The sequence below is a fragment of the Anthonomus grandis genome, chromosome 4 (assembly GCF_022605725.1).
Source record: "Anthonomus grandis grandis chromosome 4, icAntGran1.3, whole genome shotgun sequence".
NCBI lineage: Eukaryota > Metazoa > Arthropoda > Insecta > Coleoptera > Curculionidae > Anthonomus > Anthonomus grandis.
The window spans coordinates 25,663,418-25,684,002 of NC_065549.1; the positions used below are offsets into that span (position 1 = coordinate 25,663,418).

Consider the following 20,585-nt stretch of genomic DNA (forward strand, 5'->3'; position numbering starts at 1 on the left):
CTTAAGAGGAAAGGATTTAAATGCTAAACCAGATAATGTTTTTATAAAAGAAGAAAATTTGACTTCAACCTCTCCAGAGAGAATACTCCAGTCAGTTGTTAGACAGAAGTTCTTCAAATTTAGAAAATTTTTGTTTAAAAAAATACGTCTCAATTTTCGCGAGAAATTTTTGCCTGTTGTTGACGACAACATAAAGTTTGTCAGTACTGCTTCATGGTCAAAGAACCCTGAACTTAAAACAATAGTGTCAACCAGTCATGGATCAAAAGATGAAACTACATATTCTATGGTGCTAGTTTTAGAGATTCTAGTTGGTGAGTTAATATGCATGACTATATCAAATGAGTCAAAAATCGACTGGAGAGATTCTTGAGCAGTACACACATTCGAGAAGTCAATGTTAAGATCGCCACATAAAACTAGTTTGCTTTTCAAAGGTAGGGACTCAAGCAAGCTCAGTAATTTCTGAGTCGGGAGTTGTGTAAATACGAACAATATAGACATAATTATATACAGATCTTTAAGATCTTCCCGTTGGAGTGTCGTTGCTTCGAAAATTTTCCTTCTCAGGCGACTCCATCTATCACAGATACCTAGTATGTGGTATGATGTTTCCTCCCCTGTACCGCAGTTAGGATAGAGTGGGCTTTCTTTTATACCAAGAAGGTGTACAGGCCTGTTTAGATTGTTGTGCCCGATCAGGATTCCCACCAAGTCTTTGATACTTTGTTGGGTCTTTGTTAGCAGTCGCCTCGCTTTAAAGCCGTCATGTTCTGGTATCATTTCCTTGGCCTGTCTACATCCTCCCGTCCTTCTCCAATTCTTCCTTGTTTTTTCCCAGGCCCAATTATTGAGTGCCTGGGAGATTTGTTTTTTGCTAAGACCGAGACAAGGTTCGGGGCCTACGAAAGGGTTAACGGAACCCCGTCTTGCCAGTTCATCGGCAGGTTCATTGCCCTCGACACCTTGGTGTCCTGGGACCCACCTCAGTCTCACTTCCGTGTGTGCTGCAAGTCTCTGCATTCCTGGACTAGCGCTGAGCTGGCCCTGGGTTTCTGAATCGCCTTAAGGGCAGCTTGACTATCGGAGTAGATGCAAATCCCCCCGTTACCTTCCAAAGCCTCTCGTTTGTTTGTTACTTCGAGTATAGTAAACACCTCCGCTTGGAAAACTGTGGTCTGTTTCCCTAGCGGGAAGGATTCTCCTGTGTTCGTTTCCATCCTGTACACTCTAGCGCCGGCTGAATTGGTGCTTTTCATCCATGATCCATCTGTGTACCAGGCCTGGAAACCACTTGGCTCTCTTATTTAGTTCGCCGACCATTCTTCCCTTGTCGGGAATTCGACTTGAAACCCCTTCTTTAACCTTAGTTTTCCACTTTCTGTAGTGCATCTAGATGTCAGAACTGGTATGTTCTTACACATCCTTAGAGCAATCGTCATATGGCCTTGTCCTAAGTGAATATTGCGCCACCCTCCGCTATTCTTCATCCTCTTATACGCCGCCATGGCCTCCCTCTCAATCCAGACTGGGACGCCCGGTAGCCCAAGAATGATATTTAGTGTTGCCGCAGGTGTTGTTCTCATAGCTCCAGTAATTCCCAAGCAGACCAGTCTTTGCAGTCTGGTCAGCCCCAAGAACGTGGGGTTTTAGACCCTATCTTGTACCTATTGTTCACCGTAATTGCCATATTAGGGCCGTTGCCTTATTTACTGCCTGCTCTACGTGAGTTTTAACCATGAGCTTGCTGTCTAAAATGGTTTTCAAGTATTTGACTTGTTGCCATAAAGTTAGGCGAGTCTGATATATAATGAGAAGTTTAAAGCCTGTCAAATTCCGCCTCTTAGTAAAGAGAATGAGCTCGGTCTTTTCAGGGTTGACCGACAGCGCTGTCTCCCGACACCACTGTTCCACTATCCTGTACGTGACTTGCATTCGCTCACAGACTGTATTCACGAATTTACCCGTGACTGTCACCAGTCCGTCGTCCGCGTATGTCTGTGCAGAGAATCCTTCAAGTTCTAGCTTCCTGAGGAGACTGTCCATCACCAGGCACCAAAGGTGTGACGAAAGGCCACACCTTTGGTGTAGCCGCCCTTCACCCTGGCCTCGACACGACAGCTTTCCAGTGTAGCACTGATCTTCCGCTCTTCCAGCGCCGTTTTGACCCACCTGACAAGATGAACCGGAGTGCCCCTGGTCAGGAGGACTTGGCAGATATCTGTTTTTGCCTTATTAAATGCTCCTTCTACGTCAAAGAAAAGAGCAAGTGCTATTTCCTTGTTCTCTATGGCTTTTTTAGCTTTGCTCACTACAGAGTGAAGTGCCGTTTCCATCGACTTTCCTTTCATGTATGCATGCTGATTCCTGTGTAGTGGCGATTCTATTAGAATCTGGCCTCAAAGACTCTCTTTAAGTAAGGCAGTGTGGTTTCGAGGCCTACCTGCAACATCATGGGTATGATTCCATCAGGGCCCGCAGCCTTATATGGACTAAACTCACCTACTGCCCAAACTGTGGTTTCGTCTGTTACTATATTTTTGGCGAGGTTTCAGTCCAGCTCCGGATCTGGTTCTTGTCCCAAGGTGCACGTTTCCTTTTCCAGGAAAGTGAGTTTTAAGGAGAAGCTCGATGGTCTCTGCTTTGTTTGAGGTCCATAGTTCACCTTTCTCCAAGCATCCTATCTCAATTTTCCTATCAGAGCCCAGTAGCTTGAGAAGACGGGCTGTGCCTGAGAGAGACTCCATCTCTCCACAGAACTTGCGCCAGCAGTCTCTTTTACATCGTCCGACTTCGTTTTTGAATTTTCTTCTAGCTCTTAGGTACAAATCCCAGTTCTCTTGAGTTCCCCCCTTAAGAGCGCGGTGGTGCGACCTTCTTAAGTTTTTTTTGGACGGTCCAAAGTGACATTCCACTAGGGCAATCTTTTTTGTCAAATCTCCTGGGAGGATATGTGGCCTCGTAAGAACTGATGAGTATACTGTCTACTTATACGAAGCGATTTCGAATCGGATCATTTATGGTCGGACATTATTATGTCCTGTAATACGCATCAGTTTTCAACCCTATTCGCCAATGGCCGTGTTACCAGCGTTATGTCGATAACCTCCTCTCTCACACTATTAAAAAAAGTCGGTTTCGTATTTACGTTTGTTACTCAAGGTTTTCCGATTCTTATTATTCTAATAATGCCGTACTCCTCGCGTTGGTATCCGTACTTTCCCATACAATGTTGTGCGCATTTGCGTCACACCCCGCGATTAATGGAAAACCACTATCCCTACTCTATTTTATTAACCTTTTTAGTTCTTTCGTCGGGGGAAGTTGTCCATTATCATACGGAAGATATAAACTGAATATTAATAACTTATATTTAGTGCCACTTACGGTGTACTTCAGCAGAGCTGCCGTAGCATCCTTGGAGCTTACTTGTCGTAAAGGTGTTAGTTGAAGCTCCCTGGATGCTAAGAGACACGTTCTGGGCCTCTGGTCTCCTTTAACACCGGCTGTTGTTTTGTCAAGTTTGAAGCCGGTGGCCCCTAGTCCCCTTATTTGTCCCCTAAAAAAGTAAAGTTCTTGTATTAATACAATCTCTCCAGCCTTACCAGTCATAATGCTCGCCAATTCGGCAGTTGCATCTCGACTACGCTGGAGATTGATTTGACTTACCCTTAATTGCGCCATGGGGGATATCCATGGGTGTAGGGGCGCTCTTACCTAAAGCTTCCCTTCTGGTGGCTTGGAGGTTACAGCTGCGGTGCTAGGCCTGGTGGGCGTTTGCCGAACGGTCATCCGAAAAGCTCGGACAGTTACCAGTTCGAAGAATAGTGTCCACCTGGCCTCCTCGAGTCGAGCAGCAATCTCCCTGCTCACCATGAAGTGAAGGTTAAACCTGCCAGACTCTCCTTCCTCAGGTGTTGCCAGCTGGGGACGCCTAAGGCCCTATTCTGTATGTCAAGGTTTTTCGTGACATTCTTTAAGTCTGGCCGCTTTGGTGTCTTCAGAGTAAAGACTATCTCCACTGGCCATGGGGCATCGAATGACTTCACCGCGGTGAAGGTGTGACCCCCCTCGGTCTCAGGACCTTAGTTGACAAGAGCTCAAAAGCCAATCTCTTGAGGATTGGTCGTCCGTCGTGACCAGAAACCAGCCCGTCTCTGTGAGTCCAAAGGTTCGGGAGTGGAGCTGAGCCTTGATCCTCTTTATCTCAGAGTCTTAGGCGGTCCGCCTCCTCTTTGGTCACCCTTCCACCTTCTCTGTCTGACCTTAAAACGACCTGGTTTGCCCTGTTGACTGCCCCGCTATAGGAGCCGGAACTAGGTTGGTCATTTGTCCCTCGTGGATGCCCTGACTGGGTATCTCTCCTTAGAAGAGGAGACGCGCCTGTCTGGGCATCCTTTTGGGGATGGACCTGCCCTATTGCCTAGGCGTCTTATGCTGGCGATCGGGCGGGGTGTCCTTTTTAATTTGCTTCTTTTTGCTAGAGGCGCCGGTGCTGGGTATCGCCTTCCCTGAGGTTCGGCCTGAGCCTCCTGGGTGGGTGGTTACCTGGCAGCGGCGGGTGCCGTGGGCAGGACGATTGGCTTCAGCTTATCTGCCTCTCGCCTTATATCTCTTGCCCTTGGTCCACGCCCTTTTACTAGCTGGCGACTCCTCGGGTGTTGCCCGCTGTTCGAGGCTTAGGTGGTGCCCTTAGAGCTGCCTCCTACAAGAGGATTTGTAAAAGTGGAAGCTGGCCCTAGAGGAACTGTCGATCCCGCCTGGTTGGCTTCTCACTCTTCCTTCTTCCTCTGTCTTTCCTCTTTCCGCCTTTTTGTGCGGCTGCGGTTCCTTGCCTGCTTCTTTTTTTTCTTGAGTTGCAGCAACTTTTCGGCTTAGTTAGCGTTAACTCCCGCCTGGTAAAAACTTTTTGGTTCTGCCCTGGTCAAGGAGTTTTCGCTTACTTTAGCTTCTCAGTTGCTGGCGGCTGGTGACCTTAGCAACTCCTCCTCCTGGATGGATGAAAAGTCCATCCTGGTTTCGGGGGATTTGGGGGTAGGATCCTGTCTTGTTTGTGGGCTCTTTTTCTCCGACGTCCCTTTCTTGTAAGTCCATAATTTATTTTTTGGGTTGGTGTTGCCATGCTTTGCACTTAATGCGTGTGCTTATGTGTGTGAGTGTTGTGTTAGGGTGATGTATATGAGGAACTGAAGAAAAGCCGCACCGACAGTCGGCTCACCCATGAGTTGACGTGGTCAAGACTGTTCCTTTCAGGAGGATCCAGCAGCCGCGACTGTATCCCCCCAATGGATGCAGCAGAGTCCTACCACAGGTGCCACCTGGCACTACTATATCCATCGAGATTTTTCGCCAGTTGAAAGGGCAGCCCCCTACACTGGCTAGGCAAGGGTGGGCCCCTATACTAACTGACGGTCCAAGGAAGCTCTGAAACCTTGGTTGTTACGTTGCTACCTCTCCGGATGGCTCCATCTAGGGCTAGGCCTTGTTTTCTCATAGGTTATGCCGAGCAGCGGTGCGACGCCTTCCAGCCCCTGCGTGTGTTCCCTTCTCCTTCTATGGGATTGGGACCATCTAGGCAATCGTTTTAAGCCCCATTAGCTTACACTAAGTGGATTTCTATCCAACGCTTAACTAGGTAGAGAAAAAAAATTAAGTAACTAACAAACAAAACTAACGGTTTTTTTAAATATCTTAAAATTAAGCAAAAGTGACAAAACGATTTCTGAAAGAGGCTAGTTCAAGTGCCTTTAAATATCCATGTAAATTAATAATTCATGCAGTAACAGTAACAGTGTTGCACTATTAAAACAGTGTAACGGCTGTAACGGTGTAACAGTTTGGCAGTATTTAAATAAACGTATCGAAATAAATGAATAGGAGGCGGTGGTCCGATTGCGTGATCTCCTAGATCCCCCGATTTAAATCCCTGTGATATTTCATTTGAAAGTATTTAGAATGGAAAGTTTATGCCGTTACCGCCACTATTGCCACTTAAGGTATAGTTAGATCTTATTTAGCATATTATCATCATCTGCATAAAAGTAATAACTCTGATTGTCGTCAACGACGTTACATTTCAGTTTTTTTTCTAATACCAAAGAAGGATACCAAAAAAGATCTCGACATCCTTAAAAAAAATATTGTTGCCTCACTTAAAATCTTTTGAATTTAATCTAAGATGATTGATAAATCGATTTTAAAGTGTTATCATAGATAAGACCAGAGGCAAACAATTCTTTATTCTCAATGAGCAGAGTACGAAAACATTTTCAAACAAGCATTTTCTGGAAACACACATAGGATCTCTCTGTATAAATTTCAGCTATTATAAATATGGCTGTACTTAGATAATATAACTAAACTTCTCTTTCGATCAATGACGTTTCCTGAGCCCTACGATAGTTCGAGTAAAATTGCTTCTGCAGAAATAGTGGCTTATAAAAATCAACTGGAATGATTTTATTCTTACATATATTTATCAAATTTCTTATTGCCTTGTTTATTTAATATTTTAACGAAATTCAGGAACACACCTTTATTGAAAACGTCAAAAACTCTTGTCATTCCACCATTGTAAAACAGCTTTTTACCGACAGGAACCAGGTTCTTAATAAAAAGAAAAATTTTCTTTTTTCTGGACAATCAGACTTTATTGTACAGTATTTAAAATATCTTCGCTTAGTACAACCACTATATCGACATTACATTAATAAATGAAATTTTTTAGACTGAAATTGACTGATGTAAAAATAAAGTGATGTAACCCAGGGAGACCAGATACATTAATCTACTACGTAAAATTTGATCGCCTTTTCATTTTATTCTTTCTCTGTAGTGGTAACTCACTTGGCAGGTTCCTGGAAGCGCTTACTGGTACCACCGGAAAATCATCTGCTGGAACGGACTTTGGACGTTCCTCGTCTAAACATTCCAAAGGAAGAAATACGTTGGATGGGTTGTAGAAGTTGTTCCAGAAATTAAATCTATCACTTTACCTAAAGGCCAATCAAGGTGCTTCGCATTACCATTACCAATTAATACAAGTTCACCTAGTAATATTGTTAATTTACTTTTTTGGAAGCCTCATTTGGTAAAGCATTCTTTTACAAAGAGATTTTCTACCCATAGCTTCAAAATCGGACATGTCACTCTGTTATTCTCGAAGAAACATCATGGGGGTAATAGGCATCAAGTCGTGATCATCAGATGACATGGTATGATGGTACGTAAGTAGCCACAAATTAAAAACAGATTCTCAATCGCACCGCACGGTCATAAGTTCTTCATAACTTAAAGAGGCATATCCTAAGCTTTTATGGAGAAGTTCCTTTAAAGAGCCAACCAACCTCTCCCAAAATCCACCCTATCATGGAGCAGTAGGTGGATGAAAGCGCCAAATTATACATTTAACGCCCAAAATCCAATATCTTTCTCGTAAGACGGTCATTACACCCTGCGCACATACATGATACAATTTTACATGGCTATCGAAAATAAGGCTTTTTTATAAAGTTACCACAGGATGCGTTCCAGGCAACACAACCGGAAAATTAAATTGTCCAGAGTCTTAATTATTCTAAAGTCTAAAAACACCAGATTCACCCAAGTAGAGGTTAAGAGACTTTAGCTGTGTAATCTCAATACCACTAAAGGATTCCTGTTGAATAGTCTTAAAAACATAACTTTCGTCTTTGTCAATCTCCTCCATTAACAATTCTCCACTAAGTAATAAAGTCGTATCAATATGCTCGGACAGCAGAGCTGCCATTAAGGCTATCACAGCCGCAAAGGTAAGCTCCAAGCTTGTACTAAGTGCATAAAAGTCCTGAAAAAACTGGTGCAGGTTGGCTGCTGAAACCGTTGACCATGTCGTCGGGGAGTGCCCAGCACTCACGCGCGCCAGGTTCAAATACTTGGGTAACACCAGAGAGCCTTATCGGTTTCTCTAAGGCCGTTGGGCTCTGGTACTAGTCGTTTTTCTTTTTCTTTAATAATCTATTGGTTGTAGGTAATATTGTCACATGGCTAAGATATAGGACAATCATATAACCGACTAGGCTTCTCCCACTATTTTGACACAATCAGTTGTTTAGGCTAGCAACCACGAGGGGGGAGATCGGTAGGGTTCGTGATTCTCGGAATATTGCTTCAATCTTCTGCCAAAGTCAAACTTCTGATCTCAGACATCCGATTAGGCACAAAACAGGTCCACTGTTCACTATAAACTATCCAAGATAAGCACTGTTAAAGAACCTGTCCAAAAAAATGCCTTTTGTTACCATAATCATATAATCGGACACCAATCACAGCAGCGAGAAGTTCTAATCTTGGTATAGTTGTAGGTCTAATGGAAGCTACTCTACTTTTAGCAGCCAACAAATGTACTATGGTTTGTCCTTCATGAATGCACCTTAAAAACACAACTGCAAAATAGGTTTCCTTACTAAATTAATTAATTGCAACAGTTCGTTATGAATGTATAACATGTCATTCTTGGTGTCTCAAACTAAACAAGAAGTGAAGTTGGTCTACGAGAATCACAGTAGCACCCGGTATTACACAACGATAAATCAGCAGGCAAACCAGTTTAAAACAAATTGTACCGTTAAAGTCAAGGCGAAACGATAAAGTTTATCTAGTAGCGTATTAGTAGCACGCCACGAACTTTAGCACTTGAGCCTCTTTTTTTTTGAAAACCAAACAAAGCCACACTGTCCTATCACGGTCGCTAATTTATGCCATTCCACCGTTGTAAAACACCGTTTTACTGACAGGAACCAGGTTCTGACTAAAAAAAAAAAATTCTTTTTCTAGACAATCTGCACGTTCACGTTTTCTAGACAATCTACACGTTCGGCGGTTGAAAAATTTCGAATATGATTTTTGCGTAATGTGTAAGAAGGAGACGGAGTAGAGCGAGAACAAACTTGGCTCCACCCTGGGCGGCTATCGCGTCGTCGTTGCGCTTATCAGTCCAGTTAAAGTTCGGTTGCAATTCCTCGCATACCTATGTACGTGTTAGCCGATCTTGTTTACAATTTATTTCAACCTTTGGTACGAAGACGGTAATAAAAGTAATAAAATAAAAATGGTTTTCACTGTTGATCAAAAGATTAATATCATTAAATGGTATTGTCATGCGGATAGTGCAGAAGAAGTTGTCGGCCGCTTTATATGTATTTGCATATCCTGATCAGCAAGTCCCTACTGCTAAAACAATTTATAATATCTGGCATAAGTTTGAGCAGTCGGGATGTGTAAATCGGTGTGCTAAATGTTCTAGTGGCGATCAGGAACCTCGTCGAACACCTGACGCTAGGATTGAAAAGGGGGTTAAGGTGTGTGCTTTTGTGGGAGTAAGTGAACTTTGTTCTAGCTCCCAAATTTCTGAAGAACGTGATATTCCGTACAATTATCACGCACTGTACGACTTGTACAAGTATAAGTCGTACAGTGCGTGATATTTTGAAAAGAAATAAGTACAAAGCCTATAAAATTAAAAACACTCAAGAAATTTTTCCAGAAGATCAAATAAAACGTTTGGAGTTTTGTGAAACCTTAAGAGAAAAAATTGATGAAAATAACGACTTCACTAGTAATATTTTATTTACAGACGAGTCATCTTTTTCTCTTCTAGGTCGACATAATTCTTCAGTCTCGGGAAAATCTACATTTGAGTGTACCATTACGAACTCAATACCCGCAAAAGGTAAATGTTTGGGCTGGTATTTTAGCCAATCACATTGAAGGGCCTTTTTTTATTGATGGTACCTTAAACTCTGAGAAATATTTACTTTTATTGCAACAAAATATTATACCCGCTGTACGAAACTTGGATGTTAATTTTGAGCAAATTTGGTTTCAACAAGACGGATGTCCCGCTCACAACGCTAGACAAGTGCAGAACTATTTAACATAAATTTTTATCTTTCGTGTGCGCGTAAAATTCCAATACTTGATTCGAGACTAACCTACCCATCTCCAAGCGCTTGCTAAACATCACTCATAGATAAACAGTTTATAGGGGTTAATCACTGCGAGCAAGCCGAAATTAAATTCACAATGCGAGCGGTACGGAGAATCGGCGTCGCTATCGGTGGGAGGTTACCGATGCAGATGCAGTAATGTATTACGTCTAATACATTAAAACTCAATCCGTAAGATTCAAATCGCCCAACGTATATATATATAACACAACGGAGAAAATACTAATGATTCTTAACAACTTTAACCTGACTCGCGATAAATTGTTTTCAAGCCAAAAAAAACTGACTAAACAATTAAAATTCAATAAAATGTTAAGAATCGCGTCCTTTATAAACACCCATGGAACAGTTTAGAAATGCTTAGAATTTTCTTCGTGATTTTCTTGGAACATTAAAAGGCTAGAATTAGTATTGCCGTGGAACTATGGGCAGTTTGTAAGTTTGTATACTTGCAACATCCCTGATACAAGACAATACTACTGTTCCTCTCTAATAAAATATAGAGATTTTTTTTTATAAAAAATATGATAAGATACTCTATAAAAAAATCAATATACAAAGTAAAATAAATGCGAATAACGTATATTAGAGAAAAAGGTAACAACATTGCAACGCCGCTCGATCGTATTGTTGATTCCACCGACACAAGAAATCTTTACAACTGAAGTCGTCAAACAATATTTAAATGATAAATATTTGATAATAATATATTATAATTTAAATTATAAACAATATTACCGTTTATGAACTTTTTATGCGTTTTTTTAACGTACTTCTTTAGGGTAAAGGTACTTATCTAATAAAAAGCATTTTTATGGAAATTAAATATTTTATAATCATTATAGATTTCTAAGTAAGTTTTTATTTAGGTTTACTTCTATGATCCTCTATTTTTCGTTTATAAAGACGCTTGCCCCAAGTAGTGATGTAATGAAAATATCGATATTTACTTGTGAAAAGATCAGCTTTAATTGCCTTTTTTTCTACGGCACAACACTTCCATTACAGCACTACCATCGTAACAATTCATAAAAACACTCAAATGAGACTTTTCTTTTTTCAACCAAAAACTAAAGAAAAAATACAGTACTTCACAAATGCCAAATGTAAACACAAAACCGTTTGACAAGATAATATTTCGCAAGATGACATCAGCCTATACTTGCGTTGTTGTCATTCCAAATTTTCTAGAAGCGGTTTTAGGAATAAGAATTTCTCTCAAAAACTGTCTATTTATAGTTAATGTCTGTTTATAGCATCTGATGATGGCGCATTTATTGCAAAGCATCTTTAATCTAAGAGAGGGAGAAAGACAACCTTGCATAACTCTTATAGTTCCACTTTTCTGCTAAGTATATGCTTCGTCGCCACTATTATCATTTTGTTAGTCCTTACGAAAAAATGTTTATTAAAATGAATTAGATCTAAACCATCGTTACGGTAATATATTAGAAGAACATTAAGCCTATAAACTCATCACAACAATATAGATTTACTTTACTCTTAATGATGTTAGTCCTTAACCTATGTTAATTTTTTTAAATTTTTATACGGTACTTTTCCTGTACTTTCAAGGAAAGCAGTATAATAAGTTTTATTTAGCTTAGTTCACATCCTTAGTAATTGTTCCTTACTGAGGATCTGACGTTCAAACCGTTTCCAGACTTGTATTTATCTAGCTTGTTCTACGCGATACATATTCCTAGATTCGTTGACTCAATATTTTATCAACTAATTCTACTAACTCCCAAATATTCAATCAAAGCTAAATTATCGTTAAATCGATTGTTAAGGATAGACTGAGATGTTCGCGAGTATACCTCGTGACATAACCAAGGCTCTTATGAGCAGACAAATACTGTAAAATTAAGTTTGTTATTATTCATTCCTAAAACGGAATAAATAAAGAAGAAGGTCAGAATATTGGGAAGCACTTATTTTTTTCCCAGGCAAAACAATCACGTGCGGTGACAATCTTGTTTTGATTTTATGATAATAATAATAATAATAATAATAATAATAATAATAATAATAATCAAAAAGCTGTGGTCAACCCACAAACAACTGACCACACTAATAAATGATCTGCTGATGGAACCGAACAAACTTCCAACGTTCCTCACTCAGGGATCAACTTTTCTGCTATCAAAAGATCCACAGAACACACAAGATCCAGCGAAATATCGGCCAATAACATGTTTACCAACACTGTATAAGCTGATAACCGCGTGTCTTACAGAGCGCATATACCAACATTGCGAGGACAACAACATTATTGCTGTTCAACAGAAGGGATGTGCTAGGGGAGACATCGGCTGTAAGGAGCAATTGACCATCGACTCCGTAATTTGCAACCAGGCCTATAGTAATAAGAGAAATCTCTACACCGCCTATGTCGATTACAAGAAGGCCTTCGATTCTATCCCACATGAATGGCTTATTGATGTCCTTAGGATATATAAAATAGATGAACGCATTGTGACTCTACTGGAGAGCACAATGGCGATATGGAGAACAACTATGCATCTACAACTTCCTACTGGAGAGAGTATTGAGACAAACACAATACCGATCCGTAAGGGTATATTCCAGGGCGACTCTCTGAGTCCACTTTGGTTCTGTCTAGCCCTGAATCCTCTATGATCTCGACTCAATTCCACCTCTTACGGCTTTGCTATTAAGAAGAATAGTAGGGAAATCGCAAGAGTCAATCATTTGCTCTATATGGGCGATCTAAAGCTAATGGGTGCCACTAGTAATCAACTGGATCAGATGCTTAACATCGTGAAGGAATTCTCTGCTGATATCGGAATGAGGTTTGGGCTGGATAAGTGTCGTATCAACCACATTGTACGAGGAAAGATGCAGCCGGGGTCCTTCAAGATGCAGGATGGCCAAACTATAGATGCCATGGAAGAGGGTGATACATACAAATACCTGAGAATGGTGCAGGCAGCGCGAATAGACCACCGAATAATGAAAGATAAACTCACTGCTGAGTTTACAACAAGAGTAAAGCACATAGTGAAAACGAGCCTCAACAGTAAGAATCTATTTAAGGCGTTGAATACGTATACCTGTACAGCACTAACATATTCCTTTGGAATTGTGGGATGGAGCAAGACGGACATCCAGAACTTGCAACGGAAGGCACGAACATTATTGACTAAGGCTCAAAAACACCACCCTCGAACTGCCACAGAAAGAACTACGCTACCAAGACATCAGGGAGGTAGAGGATTGGCAGACATTGGCAAACAGTTAGACCGACAAATTTTAGTTCTGAGAAATTTCTTTCATGAAAAGGCTAGATCGTCCGCTCTGCACCGTGCTATATGCGAGGTCGATGACTCTACACCTCTGAAACTGAAGAATCGCGAAATCGAAAGTCACCACGTCACTGATGAAGAAAAGCATCGATCATGGGCACAAAAACCACTGCACGGGAGACACGTCAACGAGGTTAGCCAGAGACATGTCGACACCAACGCGTCGAACTACTGGTTGACTTCGGGACAACTGTTTCCCGAAACGGAAGGTTTCCTCTTGGCCATACAAGACCAAGTTATTCCAACTAGAAACTACTTGAAGTGCATTATTTCGGATCCTTCAGTACAGAGTGACAATTGTCGATATGGATGCAAAGTGACAGAATCCATCCAACAGTTAACGGGAGGATGTCAAATGTTTGCCCAAACTGAGTATAAGGCACGTCATGACTGCGTGGGAAAAATACTGCACCAAGAACTTGCACTTAAACTGAACCTCTTGAGGACGGACAAAGTTCCATATTACAATTATACTCCAGAGCCAGTTCTTGAAAATGGCGAGTATAAATTGTACTGGGACCGAACTGTTCTCACAGACCAAAGAACTGTCAACAATAGACCAGATCTTATCCTGGTGGATAAGCGACTAAGGAGAACCACGCTGATTGACGTTGCTATACCTAATAACAATAACCTCCAAAGAAAATACAACGAAAAGATCATCAAATATCGAGATCTTGAAGGGCAAATCAGACGGCAATGGGAGATGGAGCATGTTCAAACAATTCCGATAATAATCTCGTCAACTGGACTTATACCAAAAACCCTTGTAGAGAACCTCAAACAACTGGGACTAAGTGAGCACCACTACAAAAACATGCAAAAAGCGGTGCTACTGGGGACAACACGGGTCGTCAGAAAGTTCATGGGTACAGAAGATTGAACACCATCCAGGGCCCGACAACCTGGAAAGGGTCCCCTCAGAGCTTAATCCTTTTGATATCTTAGATATCTGGGATAAGTGAATGTTCCCCGTAAAACGGGAGTGTGATTGCCGCAAGGCAAAAATCTATAATAATAATAATAATAATAAATCTTTCTTACTTTATATTGTTTTAAAAATACTTTCTGAAAAAATTGTAATACCGATTTACAATTTATATTGCTATTATTTGCAAATTACATGTTAAACCCAAGCTCATTTCTAATAAGTTTTTTTGTGTTCAGTATTCGTTATAATAGACAAATGCCTTTTATTAAGTAGAAATTAGTAATTTTAATGAAAACGTAATATGGCATTTATTATTATTATTTATTATACATGTTTTAGAATAAAATTGTAAATTGTCATTACATAGAAAAAGTTAAAATTTTCCTTTAGTGCAGAAGTGACAGTCTGAAAGATCTTTACAGGGCAATAACCGAGAACTTAAAGGAGGACTGTTTGGTATAATACAATATGTTTTTATAGGACTATTAATATGATACCTACAAATAGATAGGCAGATAATATTATGCTCTAATAGTAATAAAAATAATAATAATAATTTGTTTTTTTATTTGTTAATTATTAACAGAAAATATTTGAAATGCGCAATTTAATCTATCATTATATCATTTTTTCACCTGTTCAAGTGTGCACAACTCAAAAGAAAATTCGTTAGCATTAAATGTATTATTATTATATTAATAATTTATTTTTGTACTGCAATCTGAAACATTTTGGATAAAATATGAAAAATATTGATTTATTAATTCAGGTTAAAAAAGATTTTGCGGCAAATCTATACTTTTGGACTAACTTGTGCAAACATTTAAACTATTTAATGTATTCCACAGCTATTTAGGTGATTTTCTGGCAGATATAAAGCTAATATAGGTTTTTTTTTCCGATCTAACCATAGATAGTTTATGATCAGAGATTTCGTCAATTCACTGCGTCCCAGAAGTGGCAACAAAATCTGTATCAGAAACGAATATTGGGTCTAATAATTTACTGCTATGATATATGTGTAGGCTCACTCAAAATTTGGTAGAGATTATATGACTCAAAACAATGTCGAACTGGATTATCCAAATTTAAAAAATCCACATTGAAATCACCGACACAAACTACTATATCATAAAATATTATCAAAATGCTGTGAATGCAAATTTATATTTAGATGTGGAGGTCTATAAAAATTGGCAATAGTAATTTTTTTAGATCCTAAGTTTATTTTAAAACAAATGTTTTCAAGTGTATTTAAATTAAAATTAAATTTGATTTGTTTAACATTTAAATTATTCTTGAAGTAAGCTCCTACCCCCCCTTTCCTCTACTGTGTTCTCTATTACAATTAAAAAGTGTATATCCCGGTATCTAAAAAATCGAAGTATCTTGAAAATTATTAATCCATGTTTCAGTTAATAAAACTGCATCAAATTTATTAGTATTAATAACTGCAGTTTTAAAATTGTTAATTCCCGTATTTATAAAACGTAGGTTAATATGTGCAATTTTCATAATAAGGGAATAAAAATTCAAATCAAAAAATCAATCGTCATCTTCAATGAATTTAACAGGCTTATCAATATATAAAAAAAGCTATGATAAAAAAGATAAATGTTATATATATGTATATTCTATTTTAGACCAATATGACACAAGAGTAAAAGACCATCAATCAAAGAAATATACACAGATACGACTCTAATCTTAAAAAACAAATCCCAATCACAGCTTATAACTTTAGTTCAGTAGCTCCGTTCAACTTATTATTATTTTATTAAATTTAATAAAAAAACAAAATATATATAATTTTTTTTCATTATCTAACCATTGTATCAGTACTAAAAATAATGCATGTAACAAAAAGTAATAGTCAAAAATAAACAATAAAAATAAAGTTCGTTAGTTACAGTGTGATTGCATGCAAATTAGTAGAATAAATGAAATTAAGAGTCACCTGTAAGAAGGCAATCTGGCAAGCCTTACAATTTATTCAGTTCTTCCATGGTTTTTATGTAATTAATATTATTTCCCTTTTTAACACACTCCATACTGTTTTGTACGATTACTTTTGTACCGCAGCCGCCAAAAGTGTACGATGAGACTGTGTTAGGTCCTCCTTAATTTGAATGTTTGTTGATTTCAGCCTTTTTTTATGTTTTAACACAGATAATCGCACCGCGTCGCTTGCAAATTTTACGAGGATAGCGGGCGGCCTATCATTGGGAATTTTGGAGGCAACTCTATGACAACTTATAATTTGTTGATCTGCTACCTGAACCTTGAATGAATGAATTTTTTCTAAATAAATCCATCATTTTGGAGCGCAGATCCTCTTATCACGATTGTTCATAATCGTCTAGCGTTTGTTTACATTTTTGATTTTGCACTTTTAGGTCGTTTATTTCTGAACGCAAAGTATTAATGGTTTCCTGTTGTTTATTTACTTTGTCAGTAAATTTATTTTCGAGCAGAGTAGCTACCCTTTGAGCGAGTGAATGTAAGAATGACTCCTCCATAAACATTGATTTTATGCTGTCCAAATAACTTCTTAACAAAACCATTTTTCAAAACTCAAATTTTCACGGCACAGGATGTTTTTCTTCAAGAAATTTTATCATACACTGTATCAACTACCACCTCACTTCATGTTATATTTAAATTTAATATTTTTTAGGTAGCAAATGATTAAATAAAGCCAAACTAGCAGCTACTGAAGCGTGCTCACGCTACCAGCGCCATCTCTAATATTGGGAGGCGAGAGACGGGAGCTCTCGCCTCCCAATATTATAATATTGCTATTCTGAGATACATACAAAATTACACGCCTATAAGCATATTAAACTCTTTGGTTACATTTTTTGAAATTATTCTTTATGAAGATTTTAAATAATAGAAAAAAAAATAAAATTACTGAAGAATAGCATAGATTTGTCACAAGAAAATCCAGAGTTTCCAATCTATGCAAATTTACTACACAGGCATTTGAAGTCATAAACAATCAAAGACAGCTTGACACAATCTATACCAATGGTGCAAAAGCATTTGATCTCGTTGATCACAGCATCCTTATAAAATGATTGGCTGATTTGGGCTTTTCCAAGGAAACATGTTTATTTTTCATTTTTTATCTTTCTGCTTGGACACACAAAGTAAAAATTGGTAGATATTACTCAAATTCATAGGTTGCAACTTTAGGGGTTCCGCAGGGTAGTAATGTGGCTCCCCTTTTATTTATAATTTTTATCAATTCGCTTGTTAATTGCTTAACATACTCATCTTGTTTATTCTTGGCAGATGATTTTAAATTATTTAAGGAAATCATTACATTGGCTGATTCTTTACAACTCCAAGAGGATTTGAACTCTGTTCAAATGTGTTATTGTTACATATACCAGAAAACATAACCTAGTAACATTCAACTATTCTATCAATGGTTCAGTCCTACAAAAAAAGCAGGAAATTAAGAATCTGGATGTTTATATGCAAAGTAACTTAAAATTTAACTCACACTATGACTTTATGGTTGGCAAAGCTTATAAAAACTGGGTTTCATTATACGCAACTCCAGAATATCTAAACAATTATCAATAATAGTGAAACTTTATAATACTTTTGTAAGGCCTCACTTAGAACATGCTTCAATAATATAGGGGCACAATGTCACAGTGAGCGAGTTGAGCGCAATCAAAAGAAATTTCTCAGATTCGTGTCCATAAGAGAAAACCACTCTTATCCTTACCTCGTTTCTTATCAAAGTGTGTTAGACTCGTACAACTTCTCAAAACTCTGTAATAGAAGAAAAAAAGCATTCTGTGATTTTCATTTACTATTTATTAAATAATGTTAAATACCAAAATTGCTCACTTGAAAATTCTATTTACTTTTATGTACCTAAAGCTAGTCTTAGATATAGGCGTGATAGACTGTTTAGCATTAGATCATCTAAGAAGAGTCCCTTACATCAAATGTTTGAGCACTTTAATGAGAAATGAGAAATCTCTTTAGAAATAAGAATATTAATTTTTTTAACTTAACTATTAAATAAATTAAAAACCTAATAATATAACAAAATAAAAAAATGTTATTCTATTTATCAGATAACAAGTGTTTGTTTGTTCTTTAAATGTAATAGGTATTTTCAATTTTTTTTACTATTTTACCTTATAACTATATTACTTAGTCTTGTAGAATATGTATATTTTTATAGTCTTTTATTTTAATTACTTTTGTAAGGTATTTTTAAGACATTAAATAAATAAATTAAAAAAATACTTATAGGTTCCATCATTCAATGGTTCAAGCCACTTACGATATCGTGGATTAGAAGAATCAGCTCTTACTTGGTTAGATCTAGAAATTAACTTTAAACCAACCACTCCAAATGGTTTAATCATATATAATGGACACAGAATAGATGGGACCGGTGATTTTATGGCCTTAACACTTAACGATGGATTTGTCGAATTTATGTACGATCTGGGCACTGGCTATGCTATTGTTCAAAGTACTAATAAAATCGAGCTTAGTGAGTGGCACATGGTAAGTAATTAAAAAATTGAATATTTATTTTATATGTTGTTATAATATACTGTGCATCCGTAAAGTAGCGGATAAATTCAATAAAAATGAAATGGACCGTTTACTGAAAAAATGCCCGAACCTGTCGATTTTAATATTGGGTTTAGGATTTTTCTACCTGGATATTAAATATACAGAGTGATTAAAAAAAAGATATGACATCAATATATTTTTAAATGTAAACCGCCATTTTTTAATGCAAAATTAGAAACAACGAATTTATTTACAAAGGATATAGTACAAATGTGTAGTGGTTAAATAAGCAATTTTCAATGAAAAATTATGATAAAATGTAAAATTTAAGAAATACCAATCTAAATTAAATGTTGGTATTTTGGTTTTTTAATTGTTGTTTTCTATACTTTATTACCTACTGTTATTGTATGAAATATGAGAAAATTAACCGAATGTAAAGAATCAAAATCTTATACAAAATTGGTTTCGGAGATATGTCTCGTACTCTACGAGATATGTATCGCTCTCCTAAAGGAGGTGGTTCGGTTGTTTAATGCAACTTTTCCTGATCGGTGACCTATTAGCCAAAGCATGGTAAGCAGAGTTGAAGCAAACTTTCGTGAATTCGGGTATGTTCGGGATGCTCAAAAAGCTGGTCGGGGTTCAATAACTGAAACATGAGATTAAGGTTCTGTTTACGGTCCAAGATAATCCCAAAACCACAATCATAGGCACGACTTCTAATGTTCATTTATCGCGATTTACTGTGCATAGAGTATTGAAAAAAGTAAAGTTCCACCCTTATAAAGTATTCTTACTTCAAGAGCTATTAGAAGATGATTTTGATCGCCGAAATGAATTTTGTGAGCAAATGCAGTAATTATGTAATAATAACAATAATTTTGTAAAACGGATATTATTTTCTGACGAAGCAACGTTTACTCTAAACGGCCATGTGAACAGACAGAATTGTCGATACTGGGACACCGAAAACTCATTGGTTCATAGAATGTCATACATAACACCCTCAAAAAGTCAATGTGTGGTGCGGTATAGTGGAAGGAAAAGTTTTAGAACTTTTTTGATGACACTCTCACTGGTGAGAGCTATTTAGACTTTCTTCAAAATGATATAATCCCCGCTCTGATAACTTTGTATCCGGATTTGGAAGAACCCGACATGCACCAACGTGATTTTTTTTTCAACAAGATAGAGCCCCACCCACTATGCTTTACCCCTTCGCAATTATCTAGATGAAGTTTTTCCAAATCGTTGGATAGGTAGACGACGGTTCATTAAAAGGAAATTAGATAGGTATTTCTTTAAATTTACATTTTATTATAATTTTTCGTTTAAAATTGCTTATGTAACCACTATTCATTTGTACCATATCCTTTGTAAAAAATGCGTTCTTTCTGATTCTGCATTAAAAAATTTTGAAGATTGAATTTTGTGCAAAATGAGTTAGGTACCAAAGAGTAGTATTTAGGTTGCTTATAATGTATACCAAATTTCAAATTTTCATATAAACGCATTCAAAAGATAAGTAACATTTAAGAGCAACATAAGAATAATTAAGAGTCGTACGCCACTAACTGTTGTAATCAAAATTTATTCTTATTTATAATTTTAATTTGTTTTCATTGGCAGAACATTTTCAGAATAATATACAGTTCCTCCTTATCAACAATGATGGACTTGTATATATATTTGCAGTATTGCAACTTTGTCGTTTATATCAAAGAATAGCGACAAACTTGATTTCTGAATAGAATGCTTAAAATAAATATTTATTATGCTAAG

General features: G+C 37.6%; 1 protein-coding gene across 1 annotated transcript in view; it reads left to right on the forward strand.

Annotated features, from left to right (window-relative positions):
- The window catches only part of LOC126735205 (pikachurin), a 199,027-nt gene that overhangs the window by 142,509 nt on the left and 35,933 nt on the right, over positions 1-20,585 (forward strand). The window contains exon 9 of the mRNA XM_050439158.1: positions 18,528-18,788. Within this exon, the coding sequence (XP_050295115.1) occupies positions 18,528-18,788 (261 nt within the window). The remainder of the gene's footprint in view (positions 1-18,527; positions 18,789-20,585) is intronic.